Source organism: Pristis pectinata, chromosome 9 (genome assembly GCF_009764475.1).
Source record: "Pristis pectinata isolate sPriPec2 chromosome 9, sPriPec2.1.pri, whole genome shotgun sequence".
NCBI classification, from domain to species: Eukaryota; Metazoa; Chordata; class Chondrichthyes; order Rhinopristiformes; family Pristidae; genus Pristis; species Pristis pectinata.
In genome coordinates, this window is record NC_067413.1 from 95,180,053 (window position 1) to 95,192,880 (window position 12,828).

At 40.0% G+C, this 12,828-nt stretch overlaps 1 protein-coding gene across 1 annotated transcript in view; it reads left to right on the forward strand.

Annotated features, from left to right (window-relative positions):
• Positions 1–10,539, forward strand: part of tgfbr1b (transforming growth factor, beta receptor 1 b) — a 49,877-nt gene extending 39,338 nt beyond the window's left edge. Inside the window, exon 9 of the mRNA XM_052022779.1 lies at positions 6,680–10,539. Within this exon, the coding sequence (XP_051878739.1) occupies positions 6,680–6,805 (126 nt within the window). The 3' untranslated portion in view covers positions 6,806–10,539. The remainder of the gene's footprint in view (positions 1–6,679) is intronic.
• Positions 10,540–12,828: the final 2,289 nt, after the last annotated feature.

The window sequence follows — 12,828 nt, forward strand, 5'->3', positions numbered from 1 at the left end:
GGACAAGGAAGGGGGAAAAATGGACAAAGACCTGGGTGGGGGGCAGGGAGAGGTGAAGGCAGAGATGGAGGGTGATAAGTGTTGCAATTGCTGGAGGAGAAGGAAGGATAGAACCAGATGAGAGAGCTGATGAGCAGCTGGAACCAGGTGGGGTGGGATAGGGGTGTGTGTGTGGGTGATCAGTGGATAGCACCAGCTAGGGGAGGGGGGACAAAACTGGGTGATGGGAGTATGGGAAAAAGATGGTGGGAGGACCAAAGTGCATCAGAAAGGGAGGGGGAGAGGGCGGGGTGAACACTGGGGTGTGGGTTACCTGAAGTTGGAAAACTCCTTGTTCATGCCATTGGGTTGTAGACCAGCCAGGCAGAATACGAGGTGGTGTTCAAGTTTGCATTTGGTCTTAACCCTGGCAGTGTAGAGGACAGGTTGGTGTGGGGAATGGGAAAGGGAATTGAAATGGCCTGCAACTGGGAGCTCGATGGCCATTGTGGACAGAGCACTGCTTCTCTGTGAACCAGTTGCCTAGTCTACACTTGGTCTCATTGAGAGAACTGGATGCAGTAGATGAGATTGGAGGAGGTGCATGTGAATCTCTGCCTCACCTGGAAAGGCTGTTTATGTCTCTGGATGGTGGTGAGGGAGGAGGTGCGGGGCAGGCGTTGCACCTCCTGTGGGTGCAGGGAAAAGTGCCAGGGGCTGGGGAGGGTTGGGTGGGTAGGGATGAGCAGACAAAGGAGTCGCCAAGAGAGGTCCCTGTGGAAAGCAGAAAGGGGTGGCAAGGAGAAGATGTAATTAGTAGTGGGAGTAGCTGGCGGAAATGAAGGATGATGTGCTGGATGTAGAGGCTAGTAGTGTGAAAGATGAGGGCCAAGGGAACTTTCTCTGTTCTGTTTGGAGGGAGGGTGCATGACAGCTGAAGTCCAGGAAATGAAGGAAATCTGAGAGGGCTCCATCAACCGAAGTAGGGGTGGAAGCTATTTTTCCTGAACAAGGAGGATATTCAGATATCCTGAAATGGACGGGACTCATCATGAGAGCAGATGCAGCAGAGACAGAAACTAAGAAAGGGATGACATCCTTAAAAGAGATGGGGTGGGAAGAGGTGTAGTCTAGGTAGTTGTGGGAGTTGGTGGGTTTTATAGTAAATTTCAGTGGATAGTTTGTCCCCTGAAATAGAGACAGTAAAGGAAGTTTCGGAAAATGGTCCAAATGAATTTAATTAAAATTGACGGGTTCCACACAAGCGCAGAAAGGAGCACCAATGCACTTGTCGATGTAGCGGAGAAAGAGTTGGGGAGTGGTACCAAAGGAGGTTTTGAACAATGACTATTCCACGTAGTCAAAGAAAAGACAAGTGTAGCTGGGGTTCACGTGAGTGCCCATTGACTACACCTTCAATGTATAGGTGAGAAGAATAAAAGTTTAGAGTCAGAACAAGTTCACCCAGGTGGGTGAGTGTTGGTGGAGGGGAACTGGCTGGACCCTTGTCGCAGAAAGTAGTGGAGGGCTTTAAGACTTCCCAGGTGGGGGGGGGATGGAGGTGTACAAAGACTGGGCATGCATAATGAAGATGAGATGATGGGGCCAGGGAGTTGGAAATGGTCAAAATGGTGGAGAATGTGCAAGATGTCCTGGATATAGATGGAAAGGGACAGGATAGTCAAGGTATGAGGAGAAAAGTTTGGTAGATTTTTGGCGCTATTTGATAGTACACACAGTCCTGCGAGTGTTTTGGGTTGATATTCAGAAAGAAACTGGAATATCTTTTTTTTTACAAACTTTAGTTACTGAACTAATGCAAATCCATACCCCATGTGTGATTGTACACTTATCAAGAAAAATAGTTTTATTTTAGAAAAGGTTGATTATTTGACCAACTACAAAATGTATTTTATCTCTAAGTGGTTTAAATCTGCTGAAGTGAATTTATTTGGTATGCTATATATCATCTCCATTCTCCAGTGCCCTGCCCATATAAGTCTTGGCCCTGTCAACTTAGACTTATTTTCTGAACAATTTATTGAAGTTGCAGTTAGGTTTATAATTGGTGACCACCAAATGTGCACAGAACTGTTTGCTGAACCAATTAACAGGAATCAAAACACTCGCCCCGGCAGAAACTTTGTAGATCCATAAGATGGTTTAGGGCATTTCCTTGAAAACGGGGCCTCCTTTTCACATAAACAGACCTGGGAATTTACTCTGGAATCCTTCAAGTGCGCCATGTAATTATTGCTCCTGCAGGTACTGCAGCAAATGATGGGGGAGCTTCTCCACCCATTGATTCCAGCTCCTACTCCATGTAAACTTCCATCATTAGCCATGTAACTCTGATTAACAAGGATCTCTCAGATTGTCCTGGGGCTAATATAATTGTCCAAATCTGGAAAAGCAGGAAGAGCGGCTAGACAAAATAGTTTGTCAGTCCACATTCATTTCCCTTGGCTATCCTTGCATTTGCAATTTTGCAACATCTGTCCATTCATAGAAGCTCCAAACAACATCACTGAAACAAATAGGCAAGAACTTTGCAATCTGCAATCATACCTCTTTAGAAACTGGTGTGTGCTGATGCTGGAATGCATTACATGAACTTGGAGGAGGAAATCCAATGTCCTGTATATGTCATCCTTAACCAAAACAATCCCTCGCATATAAGCAATTTGAGTGTTGGCAAGTACCTTCAGTCAGAAGTGAAAAGGAAGGTCTCATTCTGCAGCATGATAAAATGTCCAAGCAAATGATTTCATCCTGTTGTAAAGAATCAGAGTAAACTAGACATTTTTGTGAACTCTGACGATTCAAAAATGAACTGTTCCTCTAGCCACACTACTGATATAGTTATGACAATCCACATATTTTAAAATATTCATTCAAGTTTGTATTCTAGAAGACCTTTTTCTACTTGGAGTTTATATTAGAACCCACTGAGATAATGATCTGCTTCACCTCTGCTTTGTATACACTGAGAAACTTTAAACCTCCAATATTAATTATTGGATGAGATGGTTTTAATAGAATTTGATTCTAGCCGATACATAATGCAGTCAGCTTTCTGTACTTCGGCCCCATTTGACACCAGCCGAGAAGTTTTCAAAAAAAATGATGCGAGCTTCACTTCAGAGATTCATTCAAAAATGATTATTGTCATCTTGCTTTCTAAAGTTCAGTGAAGAATTTTTGTGCATCCGCATAAATATTTAAGAGTGATTGCCACCGGCTTAATTTGTATTCAGTGTTGTTTTTAAAAGAGGTCAATGTACTTACATGAAGGCTGCTATCTTCATCCAAGTCACAAGACAATAACTCTTTGAATAGCCTGATACCTTTATTTACAATATAAAAAATGTCTGTATCTATTAGGTCTTCAGATGAGTAGACGCTTTGTTTGCTGATGTTTATATGCAAATGTTTTTAAGAAGAGCATATTTATCTGGACATTGCAACAGTGCTAGAAAAGAATAATTACCTTTGGTTAATGCACGTCAGCTCAGCACAATTGCATTCTTTGTCATTCTGTTCATGTTGTTACATTGGATCTCCAAGAACAAGTAAATTCAGTTCAATACCTTGTATACCAGGGGTGATGCCATTAGGTGATCCTATGTTTTAGCACATTGTAAAGGTTTTAATTTTGACGTAGAGAAATTCATGTTGCGCTATTGATGAGATATTTTGATCATTTGCGTCATCTTGTAGGGTGAGATGATTTTAATAGAATTGGATTCTAGCCAATACATAACAATGCAGTCAGTTTTCTGTACTTTGGCCCCATTTGACACCAGCCAAGAAGTTTTCAAAAAACAAAATGATGTGAGCCTCACTTTAGAGATTTATTTCAAAAATGATTTATTGTCATCTGGCTGTTTGAAGTTCAATGAGGAATCTTTGTGTATTTGTAGCATTATGATGAAGAATAGCTTGTCACATGCAACTGAACTCCATCCAACTCATCCACTTTAATTAGTATATATTAACAGCCTCCTTTTGCCCCCAAAGCTCTATCCCTTGAAGTTGTTTGATTATGGACTTTATGGTGAGGGAAAGCAAAGATATAGTGTAAAACAAATTTCAATTGGTAAGAGGTCCCAACAAAACCGTTAGCTCACTTCCATTTCTTTCCACAAAAAACCCAATTGAGTTCAAGCACCACCCAACAGCAAGTTGCAGGGAATCCCGGTTTCATTTTTGGTTCGGCAAGAGAAAATATCTCAATCAGATTTATTATCACTGACATATGACTTGAAATTTGTTGCTTTGTGGCAGGAGTACAACGTAAAGACACAAAAATCTATAAATTACAAAACTAGTGCAAAAAAAGAAAGGAATAATGAGTTAGCGTTCATGGACAGTTCAGAAATCTGATGGCAGAGGGGAAGAAGCTGTTCCTGAATCATTGTGTTTTGGTCTTCAGGCTCCTCTACCACCTCCCTGCTGGTAGTAATGAGAAAAGGACATGTCCCAGATGGTGAGGGTCCTTAATAATAGATGCTGCCTTCTTGAGGGTTACAGACTCAGCCAGCTCCATCACAGACACGACCCTCCCTGCCTCTTGAAGATGTCCTCGATGGTGGGGAGGGTTGTGTCTGTGATGGAGCTGGTTGAGTCTATAACCCTGTGCAGCCTCTTACAATCCTGTGCATTGGAGGCTCCATACCAGGCTGTGATGCACCAGTCAGGATGCTTTCCACTGTACTTCTATAGAAATTTGTGAGTCTTTGACATATGAAACCAATGAGTCTTTGGAGTTTGAGGTGGTTTCAGCATTTGTCCAAACACCATTCTTCAGAAAGCAAGGAGGCTTCATTCTGAATCTTTGCCTCAGTATTTGGCAAGCTTTTTACAATAAAGTTCTCTTTGGTTTATCTGTCTAAAATTGGGGCAGTTTCTTTGTCAGTGTATGCCCAGTGTTTACCAGAACTCAGAAATTGTGGCTTTTCTCTCTCAGACAAATTTGCACTGTTTGGCAAAAGGGATAATTATCAAGAATATTTGGTTTGAGAAAAGACCAGGATTCTCAAGTCTCTATGTTGGTGGCAATGAAATGTAAAGGAGTTGGTTAGTAATGGAATCCCACCAAAGCTATAACTAGAAGGGAGTGGAGATTAGGTGAGAGCAGGCTGTTATTTGGGAGCAGGCTGAGGCAATTAGTGGTGGTAATCTGATGGAAGGTGGGTGAGGTCAAAGCAACAAGAATGATGCAATTGGATGGACTCTGAGCATGGGGGTAGGAGAAAACCATAGAAGAATCGTACTCTGACAAGGGGCAATGTTTGACTGGTTACCGTAAAATTGAAGGGGGGGGGAAGTACTTGGTAAGAAGCTAGAAGAAAATAATTGGTCAGAAGTCTGGCCAAAGGAAAGAAATGCTCTTTCCTAGCAAGTGGCTGGCCTTTGGTGCAGGTTGTCATCTGAAACTAGGAGATGTCCATGTGGGGATTGTAGCTGTGTTGACGGAACATCTGAGAATAAGTTTGAGCAAAATACTACGTAGGATTGTGTCTTTAAAAATGAGTGGAAATCAGAACTACAAGTATTCCGTAATTAGTATGCTGTGGCTATTGTTTCTTAATCTGTTCTATGAAACAGCCTTGTAAATGCAATGGGAACACTGTTCATTTTTGCTTAAAATTAATTTACACTTTATTTTCAATTTTGTGTTTAATTTGACTCTATTGGAGATGAAACTTGTTAGACTGCCTTTTTGATGACAGATTTAATTGTAGTTTTCCAATTTCCAACTCTTTGCAGAGAGTTGTGGACATAGTTCAGCACATCACAGAAACCAGCCTCCCCTCCATGGACTCTGCTATACTTCTTGCTGCCTCGGTAAAGCAGCCAACATAATCAAAGACCCCACCCACCCTGGACATTCTCTCTTCTCCCATCTGCCATCGGGCAGAAGATACAAAAGCCTGAAAGCACGTACCACCAGGCTCAAGGACAGCTTCTGTACCACTGTTATAAGACTATTGAATGGTTCCCTAGTACAATAAGATGGACTCTTGACCTCCCAATCTACCTGTTATTGCACTTTATTGTCTACCTGCCCTGTACTTTATTCTGCACTCTGTACTACCTCAATTCAGTGTGTAATGAATTGATCTGTATGTACGGTATGCAAGACACGTTTTTCACTGTACCTCAGTACATGTGACAGTAATACTCCAATTCCTCCAAACACTGCATGCATCAATGGCACTATTAGAGTTGTCCTTAGTTTCCTCTTTGAGTTGATCAAAGACGCAAGGAATCAAGAATTTAAGGTTGTTTGGCTGACGAGGATGTAGTACAATAGACTTAAAATAGACCTGAACTGCCTATTATTGTATATGGAAGGATATCGAGGTCAAAGCATGAGGGATTTTAATTAGAGAGGTGAATATGGGAGGAACCTTAATTGCTTATAATTGATATAAAAATATTGTGATGTATTCTAAGTGCTGAATAGTTAGAAGCTTCAAGTTTTCATAGTTGAATTCTAGTTTGATGTACAATGCTTTTGTTTTGACATTCTAATCCCATTTTGTGAAATGGATGAAATCAGCTTTGCATGGTTTAATCACAATGTGCAGCCAGATTGATAGCAGTATTTTAGTTGTAACTTGTAGATTTTGCTATTAACTCCAGAACCATACAGTATAAACTTGTTCTAATCCTGTTATCTCTTCTGGCATAGGCTCTACGTGTAATGGCCAAAATCATGCGTGAATGTTGGTACGCCAATGGAGCAGCCAGATTAACTGCTCTTCGGATCAAGAAAACATTATCTCAGCTTAGCCAACAGGAAGGCATAAAAATGTAGTCACATGCAGTCCGGAGATCAAGTTGACAGGATCATAACTGCAGTTGGATTGCAGTTTTATTGGAAGGGATTCTTGTTCTACCTCATCGAGGGAGCAGAAGATGGATCACTCTGTCTGCACCACATTTTCTAAATTACATAGGAAATTTCCATCATGCCTAGCTCTCTAATGGACGTGCTGAGTGCAGGCTGAGGTCCACTCTGTGCACTGAACACCACCTTCCCAGGACATTGACATATTACGTAGCTTAGGTTTTTTTTAATTAACATTTAACTTGATGACAAAGTTTTATTATTGGTCTTAATAGTAGAAAAGCTGGAACACATAAGCCTTTACCAATACTGCCCCCAAAATGTTGGAGAGACTGGTAATGGGGCTCGTCCCACAAAGGAATGAAATTTCTGTGCAAAGTACAGTATTACACACAGAGGGTACTCTAGCTAAGGGTTGAGTACTAGTTTTACTGCTTAGCAATTCAACCAAGTGATTATAATATTGATGCCTTGCAATCTATTTTCACCTTGTTTGCTAAAGCTTTGAGTCAGGAATTCTACACCACATTTGGTTTGAAGAGCCATTTTACCATTTTGTAATGGCCTGTAGACTTGGGAACAAAATTGAGACACATACATTAACGGTTGCTACTTGCAGAGCTAAGGTTTGGTGGTTGAGGCAGTTAGTAAATTGAGTTACTGAAATAGTTGCACAAATCCAGGCCCCTAATCTGTAATCACGGACAATTTCCAAGTTTGGAGATAATTAGGTGAAGGGCTTGTATTTGTGGGTTTTAGTTGATAGGTTTAACTTTGTTTTAACTGGACAATGTTTGCACTTAGCATCTTTTGGAATTCTTGTTTTAAACTTATGAATGTCAATTCCTAATTGCATGCTATAGGTGCGTAACCCTCTCCTTCATAAAGACCAGAAGTGAAATTATAGTTAGCGTTCCACCATGCACTTCAATTGATTGTAGTTTGGTGGGAGCAGCCACTTAAAATAGTAAGGAACACACAATTCTATAACTTAGTCTCCTGATAATGGAGGCTTTTCCTTGTTTTTGTTTGGGGGGGTGGGGAGAAGGGGAAGTGTTGGGTGGGGTTGGGGTTCCTTTAGTAGTTAAAATTTGCTATGATGCCATCTGTCAGATTGGTTTTTGCTAAGGAATGGTTATTTTGCCATTTAGATTTTTAAAGTTCACAAAATAGCAAATGTCTCTCAACCAAATAAAATTCTATTGCATTTTTATCACTAAATGATAGCAGCCAAATGAATGATTGTTATTGTACGTAGCATAGTATGTAGATTAATCTTGACAAATATTTGCCTCTTTTTCTCTCTCTATTTGCAGTGTAACACTAATGACCCAACCAAGTCTTATTCAGTGCATTAAATGTTTGCAATTGATCATGCCATCTTTTGAAGTGAAAACATTTTACTTTGCTTTGTTATATGTGCCATTAAAATCAAATTAGCTTTAATGAATTTAGAATTGTAACAATAGTTACTAAAATGAACTTTCTATTTGGAGTGGACTGGATCTTTATTTGGCTTTTGAAAAGACAATGTTTTGCAGGAACAAGCAAGCAAAACTCAGAATTAAATCAATTTATTCATACAAATTATTTTTCCCCAAGACTTGCATGCTGCTCAGTTTCTGTCCTAGCAAACTTTCTGCATATTTTCAAAATGTATTTTTGTGTTTGGGGAAGTTGAGTTGGGGGCAAAGAGGAAGATCTTTTGTTAAAGTTCTTGCATGGTTTCATTGTGGCTTTGTTAGATAATTTTGTTAATTTCTGAGGCTTTGTTTCTATGGCTCATGAAATCCCAGCGGATGTTGCTTAAGGTACTTCACCAGTATATCTTTTGTGCCCTGTTACCTTCTACAAAATTTGCATCTTAGAATCTGCCTCTTTACTTGCACAAAAAAAATGCCATTACGGGCTTTTGAGCACAGTAAATTCTTGAACTGTGTGTAAATCCAAGGCAATCTAGCTGCCTACTGCTTGGTTCTCTTGGAGCACTCAATCTGCTAATAGTCGTGCTTTATCTGTTTGAGGAAGAAATGGCCCGAAAGCCCCAACTCGCAGCTTTCTGATGTACTTTACACACGGCAGTTCTTGATTACTGAGTCTGCCTTATCAAGTCTTTGAGGATAGCTATAAAGGTTCAACATCCAAATTTAACCCAAGGATGAAAGGACTTTAGCAACTTGTACTTATTGTAGTGCAGCTGTGCAGTATTATTCCTTGAATTTGGCAAATATGCAGTTAACCAAAATATTTTTACTTGGTTGCATTAAAAAATATTAGCTCCATTCTATAATACATTAGTCTAGCTTTTAGTTTTAACGTAGTTTACATATAATTGTATACTTACAAATAAAGCCCACAGTAAGAGAAGATTTTTATCACTACAGCTTTTTACTCTTTAATATCAAAAAATCTGTAGTGTGATTTAACATAATAACAAATTTAGTAGAAAAGTGTGGACAAAAACCCATAGAAAATATTGCATTTAGCTTCTAGCTCAAATAAATCCAGATCTCTTCTCTTTTGACCTTAATCTCAAAGTGTGTAGTTTCCTGGCTGAGAAGAAACAGTATTATAATTGCAAGTGATGAAGGCACTTGAAGTGGCAGAACTGCTGCTAAACCCTTGGGTAAAATGTGTGGTTGCTCCGTTTTAAAGATTTCTCATCAGTCATTCCTGTTGTAGGTCATCACTGAGCATATTGTCATAGGTCTAATGTATAGTTCAGAAAACATCCTTAATGTATGACAAGTTTTGTATGGTAGGCTTGCGAGCGCAACAAAATGCGCACCTCCCTATAAAACCATAGTAATTGCTGTGATCTGTAGCATGTTAAATGTGCATATCGGATGTTCTAGTGTATTACTATGCTGAATTTACCCATGACAACTCTCAGTATATACAAGTGATACTGCTGCATATGTTATGTTAATATTAAATTATGAAACACTGTGGATTTTTTTTCCCCTTGTATTGAGTGCCACGATCTGCCCTTTCCAGAACAGCCCCACTTGCATTGTGTTTTGCCATGCAGCCCTTCTGTGTATCTGGGATTACCTTTACTCTACACTCAAACCGTACAGTTGAACCTTTATGTAATTCTGCTTTAAATTAAAGATACCTCCGGAATGACCAAGTTGTATTTACCTCACTGTGTCTGTGATATTATATATATATGCACAAATATATTTAATATATATATTATATCACACTGATTGGGTTCAGTAACTCAGCATGTTTGCAAACTCAAGTTGATTTATATAAAATATGGATGCTGTATTAATTTAAAAATCCTGTATCTGTCTATGGTACTGATGTGTCTTGTGTATGTATTGCGCCTGGCTTATTGTATACTAGATATTCCTTTTTATTGTTTGTATAAAATTGCTGATCCAGGAAGTATCCATGCTGCCCTTGCATTGCTTTTCCATTGGAGGTACAGCTTTACAGCTAGTGTGTATGGAAAAAAGAAAGATACTGGAGTCAGTAAATTCAACATTTTTTTTCCCTCTCCTTTCTTCCTAAAGTACTATTATCATAAATTATGTAATACAACTCCCTGATTCTTAAAATCATGGTCTTTTGTACAATGTGCACAACAAAGATGGACAATGCTAGATACTGAATTAAATGGCTTACTGAAAGTATTGGCATTGTACAATGCATCTGACAAAACCAGATTAAAATAAACTGTTTATCACCTAGATATGTGATTAGTGAATCTGTTTTCTCCTTTTTTTCCTTTCAGAAGTTAAGATTGCACCAACGCACTTCTGTTTCTTATTTCTCTGACACACTAAGTTAAACAACCTACAAGTGAAAACAGTTCAGAAGCCTCGAATTTAAATTATATAGTGAGTCAGGCAACAACTTTATACAGAACTCTTAACCAAAGTAACTTCCCCAGGCAGTTGGAAGTGCTTTTGAGGATGATTTTTTTTTTGTACACAATTTAGTTTGAGAGGAAATTTATAGATTTTATCCTGAATTGAGTCCATCCTTCACCAGTATTTTGTTTCTTCTTCCTAAACTCCAAATATACCCTCTTCCACTATTCCCACCATGAAAGAATGAGAGGGGACCTCATAGAAACGTTTCGAATGTTGAAAGGACTGGACAGAGTAGATGTGGCTAAGCTGTTTCCCTTGGTGGGTGAGTCCAGGACTAGAGGGCACAGTCTTAGAGGGTACCCGTTTAAAACAGAAATGAGATATTTCTTTAGCCAGAGGGTAGTGAATTTATGGAATTCTTTGCCACATACAGCTGTGTAAGCCTGTCATTGGGGGCATTTAAGGAGGAGATTGATAGGTATCTAATTAGTCAAGGTATCAAGGGATATGGGGAAAAAGGCTGGAAATTGGGACTTGATAGGAATAGTTTAGTTTCGCTCATGGAGCAGACTCGATGGGCCGAATGGCCTACTTCTGCTCCTTTGTCTTGTGATGTTAAACTTGTTCAACTTTAAATACTTCCATGATTTCACAACTGTTAATTATTTCAACTTCTCCACAAGTTGCAGGATTTTAATTGCCTAGAAAATTTTAATTACTATTCAGACATTGTTCCTTTTCTCATTCACCTTTTAGTTTTTGTTGTTTTTCAAATCGTTTCAAGTGGCACATACCATTCAAGGCAAAATGACTAATTGAATCGAAAATTGGCTTGGTAGTGGGGAAGTGCTTTGGTTTTTCTGGTTGGAAGCCTGTGAGTGGTGTACAACAGGGATTGGTGCTGGACTTTTTGCTGTGTGATTATGATTGAATGTAGAAGGAATGGTGGTGTCGCAGGCAGCGAGAAAGGTTGTCTAACACTACAGCAGGATATAGATCGGATGGAAAGCTGCGTTGGAGCATTGGCAGATGGAATTTAATCCTGACAAGTGTGAGGTGATGAATTTTGACAAGTCAAATGGGGCAGGCTATGTACAGTAAATGGATATAACACCAGTGAACATTGAATAGAGAGACCTTAGGGGTCCAAGTCAATAGTTCCCTGAAAGTGGCAACAAGTTGTTGTAGGTTGGAGCATAGAATATAAGAGTTGGGGTGTTGTGTTGCAAATTTACAACATACTAATTATGTTGTTCTGGTTGTGTTGTTCTGGTTGCCACATTATAGAACAGCACAGAACAGGCCCTTTGGCCCACAATGTTGTGCCGAGATAGCTAATCCCTCCCACCTACAGAATGTCCATATCCCTCCATTTTCCTCTCATTCATGTGCCCATCCAAGCCCCTCTTAAAAGCCCCCAATGAACTTGCCTATCAGCCAACGCATTCCAGGCATCCACCACACTCTGAGTAAAAAAAAACTTAACCCTCACGTCTCTTCTGAACCTACCCTCTCTCACCTTAAATGCATGCCCTCCAGTATTGATCACAATGTGGAAAAAGATATTGCTTCTCCACCCTATCTATGCCCCTTATAATTTTATACACTTCCAACAGATCACCCCTCAGCTTCCTCTGCTCCAGAGTAAAGATCCCAAGTTTGTCCAGCCTGTCCTCAAAGCACATGCCCTCTAATCCAGGCAGCATCCTAAGAAGGATGTGATTGTGATGGAGAGAATGCAGTGGAGTTTGACCGGGATGTTGCCTGGATTGGCAACATCCAGGCATTAAGGAAAGATTGGATAGGCTGGTCTTGTTTTCCCTTGAGGAAAGGAGGCTGTGGGGTGACCTGATAAAGGTGTATAACATTGTAAGGGAGTAGGTAGAATCTTTTTCCCAGGGTAGAGGTATATTTTAAAAAAAACACAAGAGGGCACAGGTTTAAAGTGAGAGGAAGGAGTTTCAGTTGGGTAAAAAACTGCCGGAGGAACTCAGCAGGTCAAGCAGCACCTGTGGGAGGAAAGGAATTGTTGCCATTTCAGGCTGAAGCTCTGCATCAGGACTAAGTGGAGAGGGACAATAGCCAGTATAAAGAGAGGGGGAGGGTGAGAAGGGTTGGTAGATAATGTGTGGACTGAGGTGGTGGGTGGGATGGAGTTGGGAG